This window comes from Numenius arquata, chromosome 1 (genome assembly GCF_964106895.1).
Source record: "Numenius arquata chromosome 1, bNumArq3.hap1.1, whole genome shotgun sequence".
Lineage (NCBI taxonomy): Eukaryota > Metazoa > Chordata > Aves > Charadriiformes > Scolopacidae > Numenius > Numenius arquata.
The window spans coordinates 133,986,317-134,006,384 of NC_133576.1; the positions used below are offsets into that span (position 1 = coordinate 133,986,317).

At 38.2% G+C, this 20,068-nt stretch overlaps 1 protein-coding gene across 3 annotated transcripts in view; it reads right to left on the reverse strand.

The window, feature by feature from the left end:
• DLG2 (discs large MAGUK scaffold protein 2) overlaps nucleotides 1-20,068 on the reverse strand; it is a 673,276-nt gene that overhangs the window by 525,169 nt on the left and 128,039 nt on the right. The window contains exon 1 of one of the 3 annotated variants that reach the window (XM_074147613.1): nucleotides 10,119-10,196. The exons of the other annotated variants lie outside the window; for them this stretch is intronic. Within the exon in view, the coding sequence (XP_074003714.1) occupies nucleotides 10,119-10,196 (78 nt within the window). Of the gene's footprint in view, nucleotides 1-10,118; nucleotides 10,197-20,068 lie in introns of those variants that run through there. 3 annotated transcript variants of the gene reach the window in all.

Below are 20,068 nucleotides of genomic sequence, written 5' to 3' on the forward strand. Positions count from 1 at the left end.
GTTTCCACAGGGAAACGCTTCCTCTTCTAGAAGTTCTAACCTCTTAATTTCTTTTACCCTGACTTGTTTTTTCCTTATCACTTGGTAAATTTGTCAGAGAACTGGGATCAGTGCCAAAGATGTTTACCTCAATTTTATTTCCAGTCCTAAATTAGATTCCTCCTAAATAGTAAATTAGATTATTAATCAGTTAAAATCTAAATCTTCATTATTAATTTACTAGAAACAATACTGCAGCTTGTAAAACATTTATGCAGCAGTAAACGGAGAACCACTTTGCAGAGATCATGACACGCTTAATTTACTACACAACTAAATATTTAATTACGAAGGGTAGCGAAGCTGAAGGTGCTCTGTTGAAATTAAACAATCTTTTAAACGATAAAAATCTTAACTATATTGTGGGCAGTAATGGTAAACTAAAAAGAGTGGTAGGAAACACAGTCCCTTTTGTGGGGTTTGCCCTTACCAGATAAGTGAAAAATCGTGTACTTGGCTATCCAGTTCGCTATTTACTGATAGCTCTGTTCCCTGCAGAACTTCCAACAGAAATAATTTTAAAATGGCATACTAAATTAATTGAAAGCACAACGTGCTTCATATGCCAGTTAAAATAAATAGAGTTTGGAGAAAAAAAAACCTATTATATTCTTTACAGCAGGACATTTTTTGCATTTGCAATGTAATAGTCTTCCTTGCGAAAAGTACCATTGCTAATTAATGTTATTTTAACTTTCTTATGCACATTTCTGTAATTCTTTGTTTCAGATTCAGTTTTCAAAGCCTTTCAGGTGAAATTTTTTAAATGCATTTGCATTTATACATCCAGATTTATATTAAAAATTTTGGCTCATGAGCATTTTAGGAAATTGCACATGGACCTTTTGTAGAGCCTTCTCACCATGCATATATCCTTCCCAGTGTTGAACCTGAACAGCAAATGAAGATATGCAGCATATCTATTTAAGGTGAGCTTTCAAAACAGGTATTAGGTGAATAAACGTAGCTGAGTGTTTCAGAAGCTGTTAAATGTATAGCAAGATGGACAATGAGGAATTCTCCTTTTCTTTTTCTTTTTTTTTTGAAGTATTCTTTCCTGTTGTCTCACTGACTCAAATAACATGGCTCCAGACGAGGAAGGCAGGGACTTCTTTTACCCTTATGAAGAAAGATGAATGTCAAGAATGGAGAGAGCAAAGCAAAATAGGCTGGAGTAAGTTAAGAACAATAACAGCGTGTCCCACTTCTAGAGGAGGGCTCATTCAATAGAATATTACACCAAACAAAACAATGATCAGGCTCTAAGCGTAGTCCTGGAAACAAAGAGTAGCAGCGGGATCGCTTTCACTTAATCTTGAACATCTATTTCAAAACAGCAAATTGATACTTCTTAACTGTCAAGCTGTTTTTATTAATAACGTAGAATATCCTGACCTTTTGCTACCTCATAAAAGTACGTGACAGTCTCCTCAAAAATAATGCACCTAAAATCTTTGGAACAGTTGTCAGATAAGAAAACCACAACTATGTATACATAACTCATCTGCTAACTGGAAAACAGTTTAGAAAAATGTTTTAGAAAATGAGTAAAACACGTTTTTCTACATCTTCCTTATGTCTCAAGGCTAAAGAATATTTCATAGATTTATAAAATTCTGTGCTATAGCTACTCAACACTCTAAACAGAATAAAGAAGTATACATTTGGTGGTGGGTCTCGTAGTACACTTCAGCATCTAATACATTATCCTAATGGTATGACCTTGCTTCTGAAGGTAACTTGGAAGCTTTTTAAAAGTAAGGTAAATGATATTGCTGGTATTACTCAATCCATGCTCAGTTTAAACACCACTGCATGGAATATGGAAGAACTTAATGGAAGACAGATTGAAGTAAATTGAAAAAAATCTTTGTCTAGGACTGAAATGGAAAGTTTTCACGCAAAGTTTGCTATTCAAATCCAATTCCAGTTTAATAATGACAAACTGTTGCACTGCTGAGCATCATGAAAGGCATGTGATAGCCTCAGACTAGTTAATACTGGCTAAGATTAATTAATTGATTAACTAATAGGATAGCTGAACACAATGAGCCACTCAGCATAGTGCTGGTATCATCACCGGTCATCTCGGAAGAGCAAAGAGTTGTGGGAGCCGTACCCTTACTCTGTGTCTAAAGGCTGTCCTTTATGAACAGACTTGCAAGGGGTTGGGGGGAAATCACGGGGCACCTTGTTTCGCTGTTTTCTGAGGTGCATGTCAGCTGTGGTGAAAAAGAGAGCTTCGGAACAGTTTGTGAATGCTTCACGTGACATTTGGGCCTCCTTCCTGGTGGTAAAAACTCTCATACTGCACGTACCAGCTAATCCCTTGATTCTTTCAAATTGCCCATCTGAAGCTGTTAACATATATTAAAGCTATAACCAAGCTTTCCCTGACATGCATCGACATTTTAAGCAGTGTATCGCAGAGAAATTTTTTTGCACCATAAAAAAAAATGCGCCTCCTTTAAAATAAACTGTCTTGAGAATCATATTACATGACAATAATTCTAAATTTTACTAAAGCTGTTTGCACACACCCGTCTTTGGCAGGGTGCCTTCCAGGGGGAGCAAGTTATATACATACCAGCTGTAATGGTCCATACAGTAAATTAAAAACCTGTGAAGTATAATTTGATAATCTACCTCAGGAACTAGCGAGAGAATTCTCGTCCCAGTTTTCTCCAGGGACTCTAATGCCAAAGGACAGATTGTTTCTTGTCAGTGTTTCAAACTGATCTCTATTTGCAAACATAGCGAGTGATGCCAAATGCAGTTCAGAACGCAAATCAAACAACTATTTTATTATGCGCTGTTTTGAATTGCATATGCAGGACAGAGAGGCAAGTAATGCCAAAAAAAAAATTATAAATATCATACTTGCACATCACACGAGCCATTTCCATAATATACTTGAACACTGCATAGAAATGCAAAGAAACAAAACAATTCTAATAAAATAATGAGCACCTTATGAATTAAATATTATATTCACAATGCTACACACTGGGATTTAACAGAATGTGATATACAATGTAGACTAAAGTGTGGAAAATCCAACTGAAGTTTCAAATGCAGTAAATATACTACTTTTTCTCTTTAAAAAAAAGAAACAAAACAAGGGGGAAATGATAAATTATTTATTGAACGGAAACAGGAAAGAGAAACTGAGAAAAAAATTTTCTTTGAAAAAACAGAGTAACTTGTAGTCTATGATAATAAGCCCACTTATTCATTAGAAGCAGGTCCACACTGATTCCATTTGAGTCACAGCACGAGCACTCAGAGCAGCAATTGATGCAACGACCGGTGTGGCAGTCATTTCCTGAAGGTCTTCCTGTCCGTCTTGCTTTTGTTTTTAAGCAAACAAGATGAAATTTAAGTGGAAAAGTTACTTAACCTGTTTCTGAGATGATCACAACACTGGCTAGATCAGCAAAGGAAAAACTGGTTTAAGTGACATGCTGTAGACACCTATTATGATTTAAAGACCTTGTTGTACCTGAGAGGCAGATACACCCAGCAGTGTGTCTGTCACAACGACAACGCATGGGGGAAAGAGAAGACATACATCAACGTACAGCAGCCAGCGAAGATTAGAAACCTTTTAGATTAAACTGGAGTGAAGGAGAGAAGATAATCTGTGTTTTACAAGGAGTTCACCTATAGCTGATTAACAGATATTTCTTTAATGAGCAAAAGCTAATTTAAAAGAGGAATCTCCCTTATTGCTCATGAATTGCTACAGGTAGGTGCTGGGCCTGTGCAGATGGAATGGGAAAGCAAAACAAGAACAAAATCCCTCACAGATGAAAAAAAGAGAAATACCACTTTGAAATAAAGGATTCCAAAGGATTAACTCCAGTAGTTTACTGTTGATCAGTATCTTATTTTAAAACTTCCCTCTTGCATTTTTTCAAGATTAGTTGAATTTATTTATTATTATTATTATGGTGATTTTGAGGGGAAAGTGAGTTATAAGCATAGTAAATCTCTACTTAAGCAGCTTATCCCTACTGTTATATATTAATTATGGCATATCTGGGACTATAACCAACTGCAAATAATAAAGAAAGGAAAAAATAAAAGAGTTGAGTGGCTATATGTTTCTGGATTAAATCCCAATATAAGAAAATGTCTTAGAATTCCAACTGTGCTAAAGCAAAAGGCACAACGAGCTCTGGATACAGGAACACTCGCATATTTTTCTCAACACGGTTATGTGTGAAAAGATAAGATCTCTCCATAAAACTGTAAAATAGAGCACTTACAAAGTCCATTTGAAAAGATTCCTCCAGAGGTCTGAGATAGCTCTGGTGTCTGTTCGAACAGGTAGTTCTACAAATGAGTGACACACTTTTGTCACCCCATTGAATCTGGTCAATGTGGGCCCTCCATTGCCCAAATACAACTAAAAACTAACCCCCACCCTTACAGCATCTGGCAGCTACAGGAGATGTCCCTTAGCGAAGCAGTCATTTCACCTTTCGCCAAGGCAATAACTAGACCTGCAAGTTTTATCGCTTCATCGCAACCCCAGTGGACTGGAAATAATTTGCTAAGCTCTGGTTTGAAAGAGAGCACTTGTTAAGAAATCTAACATATACATGCAAATATTGAAGGAAAGAGAGACTTTATCTTGTTTGGAATTAAATATATGTATCTAAAAATACTGTAAGGAAAAATGTGTTTATCTGGTATTATGTTTTATGATTTCTTAATCATAAAGTTTCTATTCTGTTCTGTGAGTAATTACCGTTTCAAGTGAACCTCTTATCTCTTTCAAATTATATTGCTGGGCAGCTACTTGCAAACAAAGTAAAAATGAAATCAGAATACATAGCCTAGAACAGCCTACTCTGCAATTAGCTCCATTAAAATACAGATATAAGAATGATCTAGATATCAAGTGTCAACTTGACATGAAGAGTTAATTGTCGCTATTGCCAGGACGCTGTCAGAAAAATGACTAAATATGCCTGCATTTACAGGCAATTTTTTTTTTTGTTGCATATCCCAATTTTGTTAACCTCTTAAGGCATGTTTTACTGTTTTTTTGCAAATATTTCATTGCAGCCTGCCAGTCTACCAAGGATAATTGATTTACCCAAAATGACTCTAAAACATATAGAATGAAAACCCATCTGCTGGACTATGTTCTACTTATCTAGTCCCCGCTACGTTACATTTAGAACTTCTCTCTTAAATTGATACTGTTCAGTTTGTGAATGTTGCTTATGGGTAATCTTTATTTTTACTTACAACTGATAGTCTAGAAACTGCATGTTATTTGTATCATAATATATATACACCTATTTTTAAATCTAAACTGCTTCTGTCTTAAATTATAAAATTAATAAATGAGTTAAACTGGAATGAAAACTAAACCTTCTGGGGTAAAATTACATATTTTCAAATGCAGGACATCTGTTCTAAGAACTGATAACACCTTAAGAGCACTTTGGTATCTAAAAGCTAGAAAGAGAATGCTAACAATGCTATTCTGTAAAATGATGGCAAAAGTCAACTCGTTTAAACACTTCACATGGGTCCTGTTGTTTTGCTCCCAAAAATAACACACAAGCAGGAGCCTCTTTTTAAAGTGATTGGTATCTTCAGATGTAAAAACTCAACAATGTGACTAATTCTAGCACTGTTTAAAATTTGGGTCTCAAAGTTGAAACATGTTCCACTTCTGAACAAGCACAAAAAACAGTATTCAACTTCCCTGTTGAAATTAAATGATAGGGTGACTTTGGCAAGTCTTTCCTCACCTTTGATATTGAACCTTGAAAACCAAATTCTATCAATACAGTGAAGATTCATCAGAAGCTTCTTCACACTGCTTTAGCTCATCCTCTCAGATCAACATGATTAATTGCTCAGTTACTTTGCTGTACCTCTCCAATCATTTAAAGTACTTATTTTTACAGCATAACCACATGCAGTTAACATCTCTTGATTTCTGCTTGACGGTGTTTTAATGAGAAAAATTCAAGACATCAATCTTTGCCTTAAGTTATTCTAGTTCCAATGTTAAAATGATCATGTTTACTCACATAACAATAATCCTTTCATGTGACAAAGTATTTAAATATCTTTAATTAAACACGTAAGAGCGGAGCTGCCTTGAAAGGACTTCCATTGTTTTCAGGCAATATTAGTGGCAGCATTCCCTGTAAACTAAATATCACGCTACTTTGGGAAGGAGTAACACTAGCAATCAAGCCAAAACAACCAGATTGAGATTAGATTTGTAGATAACAACTGCAATATATGCTGGAAAGAGTTTATGATCCAGCCTAATAAAACCAAGAAAGTATAAGGAACTTTGACATGCTTGAGTTTTCCCTGGCAAAATGATAACTTTAAGATACAATTAAGGAGCTTTAAGAATAATCAATTAGCATTATCCCATTTTACTTATAGAGATAAGCAGTTTTAGCCAGGACTAGTTGGGAAAGAGAGTTCAATTTTCCAAAGTTTTAAGGTTTTCAAAATATTTTATCCCATTTCTGCATTAAAATAAGTCTTTTCGTTATATCATAAAAATATGACTAAAATAAAAATACTGGTGGATGCTGCTTAACTTGAAAGAACCATTATCATCGTGGTTAGGACACCTAAGGCTGCCATTCATCCAGTTCTTCACAGATGTCTTCTCTACTCTCCAGATGAAATTTTAACAATAAGAGTTCATGTCTGGGTTTTAGAAGCCTAATGTCTACCAGGTAGTCCTTAAGTTATGGGCAGGAGTCAATGAGACAGTGCCCTACCACAGGGTCCAGCTCATCTGACCAGAGCCTCCAAGGAAATGTCAGGCTGGAGGGGAAGCAAGGACTGGCAATGCAGGCGAGAAGCAGCAGTGCTGGCACTCAACAGCAGGTATTAGTTAGGGAGATCAGAAAACCAGCCCAGGTTAGCGAGAACTGGTCAACCTCCTCCCTTTGGTCTCCCAACTCTTTGCCACTTACTAGTACACTTTACCTTCACCAACCACCAAAATAGCTTCTCCAGCACAGGCCAAGTTCCAGCTCCTGACAGCCCCTAATCGTCAGGCTGCAATTCTGCAGGTCTCACAGTATCAAGAAGCAGCACATCCTGCTCATTTTGGGACAATCTGTATGCCATCTCTCCCAGAGTAGGTACTGCCATATTCAGGTATGGGGAGATGAGGAGCTGGGAGATACAGGAAGATGGGAGGTGTGGGGATGGGAACTCCAGCTTTGGAAAAGATGGGGAGCTCTAGAGACACTGGGGCCAAGCCCACCCACATCACCACAACCATACACTCTCATGCAGGTAACACAGCATGCACAGAGGAGCACCACACTGTCACATTAATGTCGCCTTAGCTCTTGCCACAAAGGACTGCCCCAATAACCATCCTTTGTGTGCACCCCCCTGGCACTGTATGCTCTGGTTTGCACCTTGGGAACTCAGCTTCCCTACACAGTCACCTGGGAAATCCCAGTTCAAGTGCATCTCTCTGCACAATTCAGGCACAAATTTCCCAACATTTAAGGAACTGTTCTGTCAGGTTGTGCATATGTGTGTGTACACACATAAGTCCATGCTATAACCCTCTTCTGTCATGTGTGTCCCCCGCTCAACAATTTTCTTCCTGGTCCTAAGAGAACAAATAGGCTCATACAAAATTTCTGGTTCTTAGGAATACTGCTTAAAAAAATTCTTCACTCATACTAGTCTGAAGACGCTAAGCATAATAGAAAAACCTGCTATGGAGCCATACTGTTCTGATCCCTGCTATGCAGATTTTAACTGCAAGAAACTCTTTTTGCAAACATAGGCTATTAGAAATTATTGGTGTATGATATTACTTCCAAAAGCACATTAAGAAAACAATGTTTAATTCAAATCATGCACACAGAGAAAAAGCTAATTATTCTTCCAGAAAAAAAATATGTAAGGCAAAACTGCATAATAATTTGATTATTCAACCATTATACAAAAAAAGACAAAACCAAAACAAGCCATGCAGTTAAATGTTATTTTAATTTACTTTTTGATAGACCTATTTTCATATCTGTGTTCTTCTGTTACCAAGGTATTGTACTGAAGATGTCAGTGTTGATCAGCTTCCAATCATCAATAGCACTTATTGAAATAGCATCCTGCTAGAAATGGGATTGTGTGCCTTTTCTGGAGCACTCCATTGATTTATGAAAAAAAATAAATAAATTAAAAGTGAACCCTGCCTGTGGAATAAAGCTACAAGAAAAACATTTTATTTTTGATATAAGACAATAAGTAAACATCTTACAAGATGTTTTCTTGTATGCTTACTGTCTTCTGGCAAAAATAAAATTCCATTGCAAATATGTTAATAGCATGCTCAAAAAATGTTCAAGAAAAGCTTTTCTCTAAAAAATTATAAGGTGTGGCTTCAAAGCTTGAATAGCACTGACCTGAGCTGTCTTAGTTATTTTGAAAGTCCTATAGAGCTGAATAAGTAGTATTATAATAGCTTTATCCAAAAATATTTGCAAATACCTTATGAGCAAAAGAAAAAGAGCAAAAATATTTAAAGCATTCTCTTCGTCTATGTTACGGGACTCTATAGAGATTAATTTATTTTCTTAGTGAATTCTCTGGCACTGTTTTATGTATTTTTGCAAGGTTATTGGAATAATCTATACACATACACGCTTTAAACAACCCATAGTAGATCTGATTTTAAAGCTCCTGAGTGAGCCCCACTGTGTCAGGAGTGGAATGTGTCCACTCATCCTGCCTCTGCCAGCTTGGAGGAAGCCTGAAAGCAAATGTTCCTCTGGAGGGAGCCCCTCAGGACTAACGAAGATCCAGGCTGCAACTTTTTTTCCTCCCACAGCAACACACAAACAGCAGGAGAGTTTATATGATGTCCTCTTTGTTGAAACATGATTAATGACAAAGAAAGTTTGACAGTCCCGTGTATTGCTATCTGCATTTCTATTTTCCGTTATGCATACGGTGTGAAATTTATAAATCACTATTACTGGGATAACTTCCCAATGGCTTGGATGTTTAAATTTCAAAATTACCACACAGCACCTTTTTAACCACTGGGAATATTTTGCAGAAAAGCAAAATTCTGCCCATTCTCCCCTCCCCAACCATAAATATAATGTATTTTTGCTAATAATTTTCTCTAGGTGAAGAGGTTTTCTAGTTGCAGAGGAATTCAAGCAATGGATAATTACTTAGTGGATTGGTGGCTGTATTAGCATATGATATATCAAAGAAATAATAAAGCAACCCATTTATAAATTCTTTTACTACATCAAAGACAGCATGGAAAAGAGGAAGTCATCATTAACAGACTAATGAGGTAACTTTATAACATTGCATTAAAGTTTTTTCCCCCAATCTAATGCTGAGTTTATAAAAGAGGAATCAGTCCCATTTTGAAAATGGTTTGTATGTTAATTTAAACAAAACTTGAATGCAGGTCTACTAACTAAATACTTTCCATATTTAGAAGAAAAGGCATTTGCCTTGATATCCCCCAATTATCACTACTGCAAATTCTAAAACAATTTGAGTTTTGGTCATAGAGAAAGAAGGCAGAAGAATCTTGCCTATGAGGACTTCCAGAAAACAGCTGGTTAAACATAGTTAAATGTTAACAAGTAACATGAAACAAAATCCCCAAACATTATAAATGCTTAACATGTTATTACATTCTCATTGGTCCCACACTAGAAAAAATATACAAGCAGCAAACAATCAACCGTTGTTTAAGAGCCTGATATTGTACTAGTAAAAATAATGCAGCACAGCAACAAGTTCACTGGAGTGCTGCTTTAACACACAACATACCAGATGTACAGCTGTTTATCTTGCAACAACAAAAAAAAAAAAATAAAGAAAAGAGGGTATAAAGACTTTTGAAAGGATCTTCTCCCTGGTATTTAATAACTAATATGCGAAGTATTCAAAGATTCTTGCGTGAAATCATGAATAGCAATAGGTCGTTTTTCAGGGTATTAAAAAAAGCTAACCAGACACACGACAGGATGCCAGCAGGCAGCTTGCATGAGACATAAGGCTTTATATTCCCACTAGGAACATACCTTCTCTGATTTTGCTTTCCTGGCGTTATGCACAAACCTGCGTCCCAGCTTCTTGGCATACCAGATAGAGGCAAACATTGTAGAGACGAAGATTTCAGTCTGAATATGCAGCACACACCAAAAAAAAAAAAAAAAACCAAACAAAAAGCAAAAAACCAAAACCAAAAAAAAACTTCCCCCACAACTGAGATAGATACAAATCTAATGCTGGTTAAGGTCTCTCAACTATGCTGTTGCTTTGTCAGGTCCTCTCATGCTGCCTTCTGGAAAGGAAAAAAAAATAAAAAAATAAAAAAGCAACCCAGTGTGGCCAGTCTGCAGGTGTATTTACATACTGCCAGCAGGAAGTCCAGGGTGAGGCATCTTTGCATCCAGCTCACATCCAGTCTGCTAAGTGCCTGTCTGCAGTTCTTTAGCACTGTCACCACAAACTACATATGTGTCAGTATGAAAGGAAGCTGCAGTAAACTACTGTAGCAGACAGCTCACCTCCTCTTCTCCTGGTCTGAAATTTAACTCCTTGGTTCTCTTCGATGTGCTGGCGTGCAACAGAAGCAGCAGCAGTTCAAATATGAGATACACAGCACTGCAGGAAAGGCAAGGGGTACCGAAGTGCCAAAAATAGAAATGTATATTAACTGTTAAGGTGAAGGAACAGGTGTTTTACGTGCTTCAGTGCAATTAAGACATGAAAGGAAAATGGATTTTACTTTGTTCTAGTGGGTTGGGATCTATTCAGAGATATTTTTGTTACCTAGTTTCAGTTCGCAACAGCAAGACATCATAGCTGCTCAGTTCCCTTGCTGATGTCAGACATGCTTTGCTAAAGGATTTAAGACTCACTCAAGGACTTCTGTTTTTCTTTGATAATGATTATAATAGAAAGCTGACTTTTTTTTTTTTTTTCACATTAATCTTTAACTTCTGCCCTACCTAAGCTTGCTTTTTCCTCTTCCTTTAATTGCAAGTTATTTTACATTAGGAGTTGAGAAGTGCTTATGAATGCCCATTTTTTCAGTGAAACACAAATGTACTATTTTCCTTTTGTCACATACTTCAGCTTTAACCCCTGCACCTCTCTTCAGTTATAATCTCTAAACAATAAGCAGAAACATACCCTTTTGGCTCCAGACATATGACTAACCAGATGTTCCTCCCAGCCAGAGGCAGTATCAAATCTGTAAACTTACAGGGTTTATAGCAATTTGATAGTAATTTGCATTATAAGACAAATCCTGCCCCTTGCCCTCCCACCTACAATGGTGGAGATGCCAGCATGTGGGATAACCACGGCTGTCCTGCATGCAGGGTCACATTTGGGATGCACAAATGCAACAGGAATTTCTGCATCTGCTCTTCTGTGGTAAAGAGCATATCAAAATTAATAGATGCACAGCAAAGGAAATACAGTCCTAGCAATCTAGTATAGGGCTCTTGGGGCCAAGGAAACACTTTTTCTGCCCCAGGATTTTCAGAGAATGGCTGAAACTATTTTCTCCAGGGTGCATGAATTCAAAAGGGAAAATATTCCACTCCCATTTACAACTTACACAGAACATCCAAGTTACTGGAGCTCGATGGCATTGCCCAGGCATTGAGCCTGAAGGCATACACTGCTGAATACTGTTAAGATTATAGAGTTCAAAGAATTCCTTCAACGCATTTTAAAATGGTAAATTCGTTAGCTAAACTGAAATTCTTAGTAACTTTTTGTCAAGGAAACTCAGAGGTATGTCTTCGGTTTTTGCTTTGCTTGACATCTAAAACCTTCTGACTAAATATTTAGTAACTGGTAATGTTTCCGGGAAGAGAATCATTTCTAATTACGTCCAATTCAGACATTTGGTTAATCCTGGCAGTCAGAAAGTTATAAGACCACAAGAAAGAGTTAAATCATGTCTCGTCTGGAGTACGATTGATACAGAAGAGCTATCTGTCCATAACATCAGTCCAACTCTGAACTCCGGGATGGAGGTAAGATGGATTCTCCAAGGTGCAAAAACCTTTACTACATCTCATGCAGACTCACGCTACTCTCCACATTTGTGGGATGACAGAGTGCCCTATAGCAGAGGGAAGGGAGGAGAAGGAAGAAAGATATCCTGAACAATTTAGGAAGAAATCAGAGATCTTGTTTCTAGCTGGGATATCACTGTAGCGAAACATGGATGGGAATGAAAAAAGTGCAGAAAAGGAGCAGCAACATCATTACACAGCTTAACCAACACTATAAATGTTAAAGGGAAGAGAACAGGAAAAAAAATAATCTTACATTTTATATGCATAAACAGTAGAACACCTCTCCCACTCTGCTCCCATGCTTTTATGAAGAGAATAAGTATAATTTAAAATCATTGCACTACAACCAAAAAAGGGTATATTCTCTCAAGCAACTATTTATATAGTCTTATGTATATTCAGCTGCTGAAAAAAATCGAAGGAAACAGTCATTAAACAATAAAACCTCCTTTTTATGACTTCTATCATCAACATTAGCAGCTTTACTGAACTATTTATTCAGGAAAAATAGGGAGTAATAAAAAGCCACAATTCATCCCACTTAAAGGAAAAAAAAAAATAGTCTACATTGTTCATTTAAGGAATAATGACAAAGCAATAGGGAGGTAATTTTCTCCACCCACTGAAAGTGTTAGATCAGGAAGAATAAATCTCACCAAATACCTAATTCTGATTCTAATCAGAAATGTATTTTAACCATTTGCATGCATTTGCAGATCTAGCCAAGCCCTACAATATATCAATGGCCAGACTACAAGCCATTTTCTTACAGCTCCATCACGCAGTACTCTGCCATACCTTGCCAATAGCAGGTTTATTAGGTCTGTACTGGTACCTAGGGATTTTATGATTATTAATATTTTACTGTAACCATAACGAAGCCTGCATTTTACAGAAGTGCTACAAGCCGAGCTGCTTTAGAAGAATTGGAGCTCCCAGCTGCTGTCTGCTCACAGGAGTAATATGTACTTTAGCTTGCTCACTGAAGTGCTACATTACAAGGGCAGAGAGATGCATGCAATTGAGCAGGAATATTATGGCAGACAGGAGATAATCAGTTAAGAGCAAATTTTACAAGGGGCTTCTTGCTGCGAATGAGTGGGTGGATTTCAGTAAACCAAACCACATCTATACTGTACATTAAATTGCATTCTCATGCCTCTATGAGAAGAATTCATCTTACCACAAGTGGACATGTGAGTTTAAGCATAAAGCAACCACAGTGTTGAATCCTATTATTTTTATGACATGGTTCCCCAACATTGCAAGCAACGGCAATTGATGCTTGGTACCGAAACAGATGGTCATTTCAAACACCTTGCCAACTGTTTGTACGCACTGAGTATCACCGGTGTTCCTGACGGTCAGCCTCCTCTTTCAATTTTAACGTTGCTGTTTTACTTAAGCAGCACACGGGAAGAAGTGCAGCTTAGCTTTAGACAGGGCATTAATCTTCTCTTGTTAAGGGATAACTTCTCACAGCGCACACGTGGGGTGTCAACCTCCCCCTCACACACCTGCGGTGAAGATAGATGTTCACTGTAGATTCTGTTTCTCTCCTACCTCTATCTGAATATATACACACAGTAGTCATAAAATGCGATGACAGGGCCATTTAAAATACAAATACAGTTCAGTCATAAATAATGCCTTTCTTGGAAGAATAGGAGGACAGATGAAAAGATTAGTCATTCAGGGTTTGCAGAACTCTGTTTCCAGTGAAATGGACAGGAGATGGAACAAGTTAAAAATGAAATGCCAAAGATTTAAGACAATCACCTCCATTCAAGGTTTATATGTTAACACTTGGCACAGCTGTGGATAGAGGAACAGAGCTGATGATGTGAAACTAAGGTAGCTAGCTTTGGTTTTTTTAGTACTAGGCAACAACAGATATTGATTTGTCTGACTGTACAAGCAATCATTTCCCATCCTCAACACAACTAATTATCTTACACAGTTACATAATGCCAAGACATGTTATTTAATGACCAGAATACTAGGAAAGACAGGAAGCTTAATTTCTGGTATTCCATCCAGAAGAGATAAATTTTAGGCATTCAGACCTTACAGTAGTTGAAGTAGATGGAAGTTCCAAGGTTTTGTAAGGACCTGATTTTTCATTCTTTGCTATAAACAGAGGCAAATGGACAAATATTCCTCCTCCTATTGCAACAGGCAGTATTCTTATACGAAACCCACAGTCACTCTTACAAAAGGGGTAGTTACCCAAGTCAGCACCACCGAAACCTATTCTGAGTTCTCTTTTGGCCAGGGCAGAACTCACTGTGTTGCAGTTACAATACAGACGGAAGATTATCATAGAATAGAATCATAGAATCATTTAGTTTGGAAAAGACCTTTAAGACCATCAAGTCCAACCATCAGCCTAACACTGCCAAGTCCACCACTAAACCATGTCCCTCAGCACCACATCTACACCTCTTTTATATACCTCCAGGGATGGTGACTCAACCACTTCCCTGGGCAGCCTGTTCTAATGCTTGACAACCCTTTCAGTGAAGAAATTTTCCCTAATATCTAATCTAAACCTTCCCTAGCGCAATTTGAGGCCATTTCCTCTTGTCCTATCATTTGTTACTTGGGAGAAGAGACTGACACTCCCCTCGCTACACCCTCCTTTCAGGTAGTTGTAGAGAGCAATAAGGCCTCCCCTCAGCCTCCTTTTCTCCAGGCTGAACACCCCCAGCTCCCTCAGCCTCTCCTCACAAGACTTGTTCTCCAGACCCCTCACCAGCTCCGTTGCCCTTCTCTGGACACGTTCCAGCACTTCAATGTCCTTCTTGTAGTGAGGGCCTGAAAACTGAACACAGTATTCAAGGTGTGGCCTCACCAGTGCTCAGTATGTAAGTTACTACATATGTCATTCTCTACCAGTTATGATGTTTCATACCGTAAAATTTTTTTAGAATAAAAATTTAAAAAATTCTATCACTTAGGCCTGAATTTTAAAGATACCAAACCTGGGTGGCTTAAAAGCTAAATGCTTCCTTGGAGCATCTATGTCAATGGCTGGAATAGAGCATAGTGATTCTGAGAACAGTCACGTACCCCGACAAAGAAATGTTGCAGACAAGGAAAAAAAAAAAAGAAGCACAAGATGAAGGAAGATGGGATAAAAATCTAAAAAAGAAGTTAAAATGAAATGCTGTATATTAAGGATGGCAGAAGTTCATGCTTTTCTCTTCCAGTTTAAATTTTTCTACTCCCTTAATATTTCTTGTGCCAAGCCTTTTCTCTTTAGTATTTATGCTTTCAGAAACCCAGCTGTGACATTAAAAGTTTGCTCCAGGTCTGATTTCCCCTTAAAACACAAGATACTGAATGCAGACATCTCCTCTGTCACCTTTCCTGAGGTATGGTAGAACTGTCTTCTAGCAGAGAGCATGAAGAATTTCATACACAATGTCACAGGACTTCACAGAAGTAAAGAAATAAAATGCAAGCATTTCCTCCTGTGGATTTCATTTAAGTGTGAGGTCCCAAAAATTCTGTACCTGCCTTCTGTCATGCAATTATCACTTCTATTTTTCTACTCTTCTATTATTTGATGTGGTAGATGGCACTCAACCTGCGACGTGTGGCACAACAGGTCAAGAGAAGAGAGGATGAGGTGTTGTGCTACCTAAAGTCATGAACTTTAACTGTAGAAGCATAAGAAATGGAAATGAAATATGTCCTATGCTAAACACTGAGACTCAGCGCATCCCTGCACATAGGGATGTATTCTAGCACTTTACAATATAATGGCATAAGAGACAATGCTTTAAATTTAGGCAATTCTTTTCCCTCTTTTATTTGTTAAGCCTTGCAACGGAGACAAACCTAATTATGGTACTTAATTTTGATTTTAGAAATTGATTTTCCACTCTAGTTTCTGCTGGTGCATAGGAAACTGTAGTGAGTCACACAAGTAATATAACAACCATTAGCAGCCTTAAAAATAAATAAAAACTTGAAAACTGCCACTTTATTCTTTTCTTTGTCCCTAGCTCAGCACAAATTGCTTCCTGCTTCACCTTTCTGATAGAAATTTTTAAGTTTCTTCCTACTATATTAAGAAATCACAACCAAAATGGTGTGTAAAATCCTCAGATGTGCTGTTATGCTGCTCAGATTCTTGTATCAAATCAAAGCACAGCGAATGTAGTACGGTTATGTATTTGCATGGCAAGTACCCCCACAGGAAATAATATAAACTACAGAATTTATCCTTGGGGAGGGAAAAAGAAAGAAGGAACCACACATTGCAAGCAGTGCTTACGTGTGTCACCAGTGCATTTTGCAAGGGACTTGCCAAATACAATCCTGAACAAAACTGAATCCAGTGTGAAAACACTTATATTACAGCACTGTCCATGTGCCTCCCACCCTGCAGTATTTAAGTACCTTTCTTGCTTTATACTAACAAATAATTTTGTGTGATGGCAGAATATTATCTTTGTTTTGGAAAGGGATGAAGTAAAGTGCAAAGCGACTTGGTAACAGCCATAAAGGAAGTCAGAGAAACTGCACGCTGCCTGGGAGCCCAAAATCTCTCTCTCCCAGCAGCTGGCCACAGGGTTTGCCATGGCTAAAGCCAAGCAGAGGTCGCATGCCCTCTCCATAACCGAGCCCTGTGCCAGTCACAGTTTTCTCTCTGTCCAGAGCAGATGAGGTGCAGGATGGCTGGCAACCTCCATTCACCTACCCACAAGGACCACTGAGATATATCCTTTCCATATGATCTTTTTTTAGCAACAGCAAGTGAGGCAGCCATTAATGAGCTGTTCATCTCACTGCTAATCACAAAAGAACCCAAAAAAACCCAGTTGCAGGCACAAGCATGGGACTATATATCATCCTATCATAAACATTATTTTATTCCTGTCTGATTACAAACTGCCTTCATTTTCAAAGCCCTCCTTAAATCTCACTTTCGATTTATCAGCCCCAAGAGCAAAATTTAAAAGTCAGCTTAAACAGAATCACCACAAGTTATAGCCACTGTATCAGTGAAACACATGGACTCCTCTGACCCAGTGTCTTCTAACAGTTTGAGGTGAACATGCCCCGTATTTGTCCTTATCCAAGCTCTCCAGAAAGCCCTCCTGTGCAAGAAGCCAGTTTTCATTGAGCTATGAAACATTAAAGAGTTACAAGTGATGAGATAAAACCAGGATAGCTATAAACTAACCTCATGCCACCACCTTCTTGCAGGCAGGTACATGTTTACCTGCATGGGTTGAGCCCACCCACAGCACATTTCTGAGGAGCAGCAGAGTCCCCACAGCCCATGCATGCTGCTTCCTGTCATCTCAGAGCCTGGGCTGCCTTTGGTCACTCTTCCAAGCCTCTGCCAAGGTGGCAGCAGTTCCTCACTCCCAACTGTGACTTTCTCCAGCCACATTCTGCTCTTGGCTGGGCCATCTCCCACATGAGTAGCCCCTGTCACCCCCTCCCCTTCAGAGGCTCCCACCTGACATTTTAATGCTTGTTAAAGAAGATAACCCACGTGGAGAACCCACAAATATGACAGATATTGGCTTCTGCCGTTTTTCATTTCATCTCTTGCTTCTTACCTCTGTCCTCAGCCTTGAGGATCCTCACAGCTCATGGGGAGAGGCCCCACAGTTCAAAATCAGTTGGGAAGTTGAGTAATTTCAGAGGCAAATCATTAAGAACAGCATTGCTGAACACTGTAGGTGCTGAACACAGGATTAACAAAGCAATGCATTCTTGCTAAAGTTCAGAAGAGTAAATATTGGGTAAAGGTTCTACTAAGTCCCTCCAAATGTAAGATGGTCTACTCCTAAGTATGATGGGTAAACAAAAACAAGTCTTTATCCAGGACTGGCTGCAATTCTTGCTTCCTGTGGACAGAGAAAATGAAGAGGTCTCCATGTTTCTGGAAATCACCCGCTGCATTTCTGTTGCTCAAGCAAAGCAGAGAGAGGACAGCCCAAACCACAGCAGACCAGGCATCAGGCTTCCTCCTTTAATTCTGCTGCAATTCTTCTGCTTGAGCTTAATTATTCTTTGCAAGCCAGCTGCTCGCTCTCAAAATGAAAAGAATAATGCTCTACCGCACTGGGACAGTCTAAAGATAAAAGTATTAACAAATGTGAAGTAATGTGATAGAAAGCATTATAGAAAAAGAGAGCATCTACCCCCACACTGGTGGATACAGAACCTTACAGAATTCTGCTGAAAGGTTTCTGCGAGTCCGTAACAAAACTGATTACACAAATGCTTCATTGTAATGTGACACATGAAAAGGTCCATTTTAGCAATAACAGTGATAAAGTCTGCTGTTACATCCATTTTGACTGGAAAGAGAAAAGAACTGTAAAGGAAGATAAGGTCAAGGACAAGAAGTTATTCTTCTTACACTTATGAGAAGATCTTCAGAGGAAGAAAAATATATAGCAAATATTAAAATATAAAATTCTGGTTTATGTGTTTAAGACATTTCACTTAATTCATTAATTATATGCTAACAAAGGGTAAGAGAAAAGTTGTCACACCATGTTTTCTTAACAATACCATTCAAGGGCAACCTCAGTCCATTTTACCGTCATTCTTTAGGACAAACATGAGAAACACAGTGGTGGAAGGAAATTTTACATTGCAGAGGATTTTGGCACTTTGAAAACCAAAGGAAGAATTGAGGCAGCATATGGCTAGTGGGATATACTTTGATAACAGACGGACTAGAGCTATCAAAAAAAAAATTCAGAAAAATTGTTATAGCTTTTAGAACAACAATAAAAAATAGCATCTTTTCAAACACTTTGAAGTTTTTAAATTTAATCTGAGTGTTTCAAGAAAACAGAAACTTTTTGAGCTCTCTAACCAGTAGAAAATTGGGAAAGTGTTCCTTGAAATTGTCAAAATATTTATCTTTTCTTTTTCATCAAAAATCAGAACATTTCAGCCTTCTCCAGGGCTGTCAATACTGCTGTCTAAATTACATTTACATTTAACTTTCCCTTGGGATCCCAGTCAACAGATATTTTTAAAATCTCTGTTCTGCACATCTCACTGGAAATACTTTCTTTTGATTCATACCTCTAGCAGCCTAAAAGATTCTCCCACACCATTCTGCAAATTGATATTTGCCAAGCCAGGCACATTGGTTTTCTTCTCACATGTCACCCAGATGCCATGAAGATGCTAAAATGAACTTATCTGAACTTTTAGGAAAGCATCATAAGGAGAGAAAGTACCACAAAATCAAGGAATTAACTTTTGCTTATTTTTCACGCGTACTGGTAAGCACCATATTTCATGCCTAGACCTCCCAGAAGCAGAACGAAAGCTGAAAGAAGGACTGTTTCTCCGCCACTCCCCACATATAAATACAGAAAGGATTTAATATACCCAGATTTTCACAACTTATTTTTGCCCTCCACGTTGTGATGCACAAGAAAAGCATCTCCAAGGACTCTAGTTATTTGTTATATGGCTCCAGGGGAGCCAGCTAGATAGCGAACTGAACCAAAAGATCTAAAGTGCTTCCTGCTTCCAGCCAAGAGAATTAAATAATGAGCAATGTGCCAAAATCCCATTCCCAGCATTGGAGGGGAACTCTGATCTTAAGAGAAACAATCTGTTCTCTCCACTTCCCTCCTCTTCGTCATTCAAAGTCTTGAAAGGTTCAGAGAAGGTAAAAGAGATAAAAGAGCCCAGGCTTCTAAGGAGTGCCAGATACTGCTGGGTGTCAGTTAGAGCCAGTTACCAGTCTTGTAATTAATGTTCTCAGTTGGTCTGGGTTATAGTGAGCCCCAGCTCTGATCTAGATCAGATCCATACTATGGCAAGCCCATCATCAAGCCATGGATAATAAGGGGAGTGCTTCCACTTCCACAGTGCTTGGCTGCCTCACACCAACCTGCCTAACTAACTAACTCTCACAGTCATTATTTTAA